Here is a 6,903-nt window from a genome sequence, read left to right as displayed (position 1 = left end):
GTCAGAACTGGCAGGACTAAAGCGGTAAGGCTGAAAGGTCAGTGAGTATTCTTTGGGAGCTGTCCCGACTGAGAAACTGTATCCTGTTGCCAACTGAAATGGCACCCTGTAAACTTCCTTAATAAACCCCGTAATCATGAGAATGATTTTTGTGTGCTCTGTAAACTACAACAGATTTTGAACCTAGCAGAGCAATAAGCTTGGTGCTGTAATTAGTGGAAGGAGATGCAGGAGCATGGGGGACATGTTTGACTTCATGGGAATTTGTTTTATGTTGTCGATGGGGAAAGTTCCCATTTGTGGAGTTAGGAGGTCAGGTATGGCCATTTCCACTTGGCTCTTTTTACACTCAGCTACTAATTTTTCTCGAAGATCTCATCTAGTCCCAGCTACAACTACTCTCTGTATGCAAATAATTGCTACAACTCTTACCCTAGGCCATCAGCCCTCTGGCTCTTGAAAGAACATGAGGTGAGTAATTTGTTGCATTCAACTGAATGTCAAACAAGCCCATCAAAGAACTTGGCTAGCACTTAAACTTCTAACATCAGCATCTTGCTCTTTCTCACATACACACACTCACTATCCTTTCTTCCACTATTTCAAGATACAGCTCCAATATCTACCCAGCTCAGTTCCCAAATCTCAAATTTACTGTTATTTTTACATTCCTCCTAAGGTATCACATCAAGAAAGTGTGATTAACTGTCTCTGAAAATCCGCTGGATGATCAGCTATGGGTCAGTTCTGACACGATGGTACAGAACAAGGGCAATGTGCATTTATGAAGGAGGCCTAGTAGCAGTGGTTAAGCTAGGCTAACTAGGCTGTTAGCTCAAAATTTGACTGAAGTCACGAGATGCCCTGTGGAACAAAGATGTGATAGTGTGCTTTCTGGAAAGCTTTACAAGAAAATCATAAGAGGCAGTTCTCTGACCTACAGGGTTGCTATGGTTTGGAACTGACTAGGCGACAATGGGTTTGAGGTTTCTGTCGTGGTTGAGTGCTTGGCTGCTAATGGAAAAGCAGTGGTTTGAACCCACCAGTCACCATGCAGGAGTAAAGCATGTATCCGCCTGCGTTCTACAGATTCCAGCTTTAGGAACTCCATGAGGCAACTGTACTCTGTCATATAGGGTCACTATGAGTCAGAACTGACATCAGTAACAACTAGTTTTGTACATTTATATATTTTTTTAGAAGTGTGTAAAATATAACATCATAAACTCTTACTGTTGGCTTTTTGCCTTCTTTTAACAAAGTTTTTCTCCTGAGAACACCTTGAATAGTAACGGCTCCTGGGTATAAATGTACTGCCAAGTCTTCTGATTCTGCAGAACTATAAATAATGAAATGAAGAAAAGACTATGTAAAAAGCATGTAGTCATTAAGTAAGCTCTTAAATAAACTTATTTAATTTTAAAATGGATGCTTTATTCAGACCCAAGAAGACAGTGATAATTATATTTTGAAATTTATAAGCTGTCATGAAATTAGGCAGTTATTAATTGAAATCAGCTGGAGATTAAAAGAACACACTTTATTACCTACTTGAACAGCTTAAGAGAAATAATAAACTACATACATACGCTTTAAAAGCTATTATTTTTTGATGATACATGAGCTATAGAGTTCTTGCCACAGTGAAGAAAATGGAAATTTTCCACTTTATCTCCCAGTATTTAGGTGTCTTCAAAGTGACTTGAAGCCTAAAAACCACTAGAAATTCCATGCTGGAGCCATTTATACACAAGGAGATTAGACACCATCCAAGTGACATTAAAATCACTTCCAAAGTTTCTATCTGATTGCAGTTTGAACTGGTTCTTTATACCCTGAACTATTCCATCATCCTTTTCTTTTTCTATAGCTAATAAAATATAGACAGAAACCTTCTTAATCTATACTGAATGAGTGTAAATGCCCAGCTATTCTTTAAAGGAATAATTTCAGCTACAATCAGGACCTCTACTTTACCAGGCACATATTTTTTTAAAAAAAACAAAACAAACAAACAAAAAAAACCCACAACACAATACCAGACAATAAAGGTCAGACCACACCCATGGAAGCCAATCACCAACACCGGGGGAAATTTTGTGGCCCCTGAATGCAGGGGAGTTGTACCTTCTGGCGTTCACGTGGCTTCGATAGCCATTTCGTGCCATTCTTGTCAGCGAGCGGAGAGAATAGTATAATTTGCTCCTGTTGGATTCCATTATAAATTGTATATATTACATATACTTTTAATCATACAATCATCACCAACAGATGAAATTGATCTTTATGTTAAATTGTGAAAAGCAAGATTTCCTGGGCATTTTGTTTAGTTTTTAAGACAATTAGTTGGTAGAGAAGAGAATTAATGTCAGACCACACCCATGGAAGCCAATCACCAACACCGGGGGAAATTTTGTGGCCCCTGAATGCAGGGGAGTTGTACCTTCGATAGCCATTTTGTGCCATTCTTGTCATTGAGCCAAGAGAATAGTATAATTTGCTCCTGTTGGATTCCATTATAAACTGTATATATTACATATACTTTTAATCATACAATCATCACCAGCACCTACAACAGTATACTATTTCTTCGTATAATACAGCTTTCTAAATCTCACAAAAGGATAGCATGTGATTGTTCCCTTTTCTTAAGGCATGCGCAACAAATATTTTTCTTTCCTTCTTTCTCTGATTATTCTACAAATAATGGGAATCTAGCACACACCACACACTTCTACGGACCTTCACCTTCTCAGATCTGCTAAAAGAATCAAAGGGCAATTTATAACCAAATAATAACAAAATTGGAAAGATACGTAAAAATTTTCTTTCTAGTAATTTTTTTTCTAGATTCCAGTCTAAACACTATGCCTGGTTTATACAACTCCTTATGATTACATGTCCCTATGAAGACACCTAAAAGGCAGTATGGCCTATAAATTTAAAACTAGCATGGCCCAAGCACTCGATTTTCTTGCTTGTCATTTATATTAAATCAAAGCCAAATAATAAAATAGATGAAGTGAAGGGGGAAAATAGTATTATTTCTACATTAACTGACAAAGCTAATAAATTACACAAATGGTATGAGTTAATATTTATCTTAACAAAAGAAACACACATATACAGAAATACCAATACTTCTTTACCTGAGAAAAGCTACTAGTGATACAAAAAGCATTGTCACAAACTCTAATAAACTTGATTTCTCTCTATTAACAAGAAAATAAGTATTGGCATGTTCAATATTCAGAGCAATATTGTGAAGTTCATGATGCACAAAGTATGTTTTAAATCTTTGTTTTTTATTCACTTTTTACTATTTCTGGAACTTGCTGGGGAGCATTAATTTAACTGCTCTTGAAACTCCCCACAGAGCCACTGATCTAAGCATCGAACAAGTTCTCCATGATTTTAGCGGCAAATATCTGTAAAGCAAAGTATCTACCATAAAAGACAAATATCTTTTTGAGCTGTGGAAGTACCATCATTACAAAGTGCCTCTGTAAGTGACCTGCTGGGATGAGAGCACACTATGAACACACCATCTCACATGCAGTTCCAGGAATCTGATAAACAATTCTGCTCATCAGACCTAAAGATTACAACATTCTGTAATCAAGATCAGATAATATCATGCTTTTTGGTGGAGAAATAAGAGACTACAAGTGGCACAAATGCAGACTTAGGCAACTCTTGTTTTTTTCCATTTCAGGTAAACTCAAATAAAGAAATAGGATGTAATGTCCAGAAGTGAAACATGTAAAAACAAATTGTTAAGAAAAATCCAAATCCAGAGAGAATAAAACATGGAAACATAAAAGAGAAAGAAAGCATCAAAAGCACTTTGAAATACTGGGTTTACAAGTAAAATTTTAATTACTTGATAGTGATAAATTTTTTTTTAAAAAAAATAGAATTTCAGTTTTTTATAGTACCTTCCAACTCAAATAGGTATCAGATAATCATTCTGTAACTACTATTGTTGTGTGTTGACACAACCCTCTCTTTGGGTTGGCAGCTTAACTCCTTACCCACTAGGCCACCAGAGCCCCAGACTGGTACAGACTGTTGTTGGTGTTGTGTACCATCAAGTCAGAACTGACCCATAGCTGACCCTCCAGTGAGTTTTCAGAGACAGTAAATCTCACGGGAGATTACTCATCCTTCTCCCAGGAGCAGCTAATGGATTTGAACTGTGGAGCATGTCCGTCAGTGCTTTAATAGGACACAAAGCAATTTCAATCTAAATAACATACCTCCTGTTTTAGAATTCAGTTTCTTTGTGTCTACATAAGAGAGCAATTATTTTTCATTAAGAGTCAAAGATTTTATAAGAAAATAAGTAGAGATAAAACAAGAATCCTAATGGACATTTAGTAAATTACACTGTTTGCAGGATTTGGCTTTATTTTTCACAAGATCTTATACTTGGAAGTTGAAAACAGTAGATCTGTTGCAGGCAGATGACAACTTTTACAGCTTCTAGCAAAAGGGAAATGAGGGAGCAGTGCATTTCAGGGGAAAAATTAATCTGTGCAAATTTTGAGTTCATGACAATTTAAATTCAGTCTTAATTTAGCTTTAGTTAACCAAGTATAAATTACTAAGTCATTCTGCCCTTGAAAAATCAGCAGAAAGTGAAGTTGACTGTCACTAAATGACTTAAGAGAAACTAGAACTTAGGAAAAGAATTATTCTTTTAAACACATAAATAGGTATGCTGGTTATAATAATTTTAAAAATCACAAATTTTTTAAATTTTTATGTTTAAATTTAAATTTATGTTTAAAAACATACTAAATCCAAATACTTTATGTATGTGTGAAACCAATAACAAAAATAAGACTGTCAATCATTTTCATCACTTGTTAAGTGCAGACTTAAAGGTCAAAGTCTACTTTCTGCTACCAGCAGAAATCACCAATAGTCCTTTAAGAGTATGGTCATAAAAACTAACTTTGAATATACACATTATCATATACTTTAAGACAGACAAAATAAGCTCAAATAAGTTTAAAGTGACAAGTTCTCTTACCTTTGAAAAGCAGGCCATGACGTCTCTTCACTTAGTTCAGAACCATCACTGCTACCTAAAATTAAGTTATTCTATATTTTAAACACAGAAATTATTTTATCTACTTGGACTTTATCTTTTAAAAATAGCCTTCTCAGAGTGGGGGTGGGAGGGTGCGGGGGGATTGTATACCAATGAAGGAGTTTTTCTTTTGCTTTTCAAGGAGAAGAGCGAACTGGGGGAATGAATGGAAATCCAAAATCTCTGTAAATGTTCATTGAAATTAATTTTAAAAAAAGGATATATAACATTAAAACTACTGGGGCAAAAAAATAATAGCCTTCTCTAACCTACAGACTGGGAAAAATGTTTGGCAATGATATACCTGACAGGGAACACATCTCTGAAAGTTTAAGAAAACTCTCAACACCTCAACAAGAAAAAAGACAAACTTCCAAATTACAAAAATGTGCAGAGGGACTGAAGAGACTTCCCCTAAGAGGAGACTCTTGCCTAAAATACTCAGATGGCCCACAAACACATGAAGAAAAGCTCAAGATCATTAACTGTTACAAAGATGCAAATCTAAACAATGAAAACAGCACCTCACCCCAGTAACAAAGGCAATGTTTCTAAGACAGCAAACAAAGAGGAGAGTGTGGAGAGAATGGAGCTATCATAAACTGCTGGTTGGGATATGAAATGGTGCAGCCACTATGGAAAGCAGTGTGGTGCAAAACCAGCAACAGAAGTATCACTAGGTATATATTCCCTAGTTATAGGTCTTAAAGATGACCTTTGACATGAACCTATATATACATGTACACCTATGTTTTCTGCAGAACTATTCACAGTACCAATGATGGAAACAACGTAAATGTCCATAACAGACGGATGGATAAACAGAATACCATTATATATTAAGTTATGATGGGGAAGAAAGTAAAATATTAAGAAATTCTCTGAAGATTTTAATTTTGTTTTTCCTTTAAGGAAAAGAAATGATTTCGTAAGTATAAGCAATTTTTAATTAAAAAATAGCACTTCCTTTCTCTTTTGCAAAAATCCTTTTCTATATTAATTTTTCAAGCTGAAGCAGATACTTACATGTACAGGTAACTTACTGCATTAATGGAGAGGTGTTTTAGCAAACACTTTTAGAATACTATCATAAATTGACCATGTGCATTAAAAGAGAGACATCAGAATAAATAACTGCTAAACGTGGTTGAAGAGCTCTGAAGAAATTTTATTTTCAAAGACTGAACCTCAAGGGCTAAAAGAGTCAATATGTACAAGAAATCTTTTTATCTACTTACTGTTCAAAAATACTGAGATGTCTGTATTAACTAACATTAACAGCTTTAGCCCTTGAGCCATGCAGAACTTAAAGCACTGAGGAACATCCTTTCTATTTTCATTTCTTTTTAGAAATAAAAATAGCATTTTCTGCATATTTTCTAAATAATGCTTATCTAGAAAATTCCAAAAACTTAAGAATGGAAACAAATCCCTCTCCCTTTTTTTTGTGTACCGTCAAATCAGATCTGACTGGTACAGGAGCAGATTGTACCTCCTTCTTCAGCAGAGCATCTGATGGATTCGAATCACACACCTCCGGGATTGCAGTGCAGCTTCTTGCCAGTAAGCCACCAGAGCTCGCCCAAATCCCTCTCTTAATCCCTATTCCTCACTTCCTATTAACAAATCTGCTCTAGTCAGAGGTGCATCAATCAATTCTCCTTCTATCCTCCTTTGTCACTGTCCAACTCTCTGATGCATAACAGGTGATTGCAAAGACCATGGCCTGTATCAGATGCACCTTAGTCTCCAAAGAGATACCATTGCTCTTCAGCACTTTGGAGAGGTCCCTAACAGCAGACTTT

General features: G+C 35.7%; 1 protein-coding gene across 2 annotated transcripts in view; it reads right to left on the bottom strand.

Annotated features, from left to right (window-relative positions):
• Positions 1-6,903, bottom strand: part of RALGPS2 (Ral GEF with PH domain and SH3 binding motif 2) — a 79,969-nt gene that overhangs the window by 13,185 nt on the left and 59,881 nt on the right. The window contains exons 15-17 of one of the 2 annotated variants that reach the window (XM_006887719.1): positions 5,039-5,093; positions 2,128-2,205; positions 1,234-1,339 (exon numbers count right to left, since the gene is read on the bottom strand). In XM_006887719.1, the coding sequence (XP_006887781.1) occupies positions 1,234-1,339; positions 2,128-2,205; positions 5,039-5,093 (239 nt within the window). The remainder of the gene's footprint in view (positions 1-1,233; positions 1,340-2,127; positions 2,206-5,038; positions 5,094-6,903) is intronic. The other variant, XM_006887720.1, reaches the window with a different exon arrangement.

The sequence above is a fragment of the Elephantulus edwardii genome, unplaced genomic scaffold (genome assembly GCF_000299155.1).
Source record: "Elephantulus edwardii isolate Elephantulus edwardi_28Jun2011 unplaced genomic scaffold, EleEdw1.0 scaffold00061, whole genome shotgun sequence".
NCBI classification, from domain to species: domain Eukaryota; kingdom Metazoa; phylum Chordata; class Mammalia; order Macroscelidea; family Macroscelididae; genus Elephantulus; species Elephantulus edwardii.
This window is presented reverse-complemented; position numbering and strand designations above follow the sequence as displayed.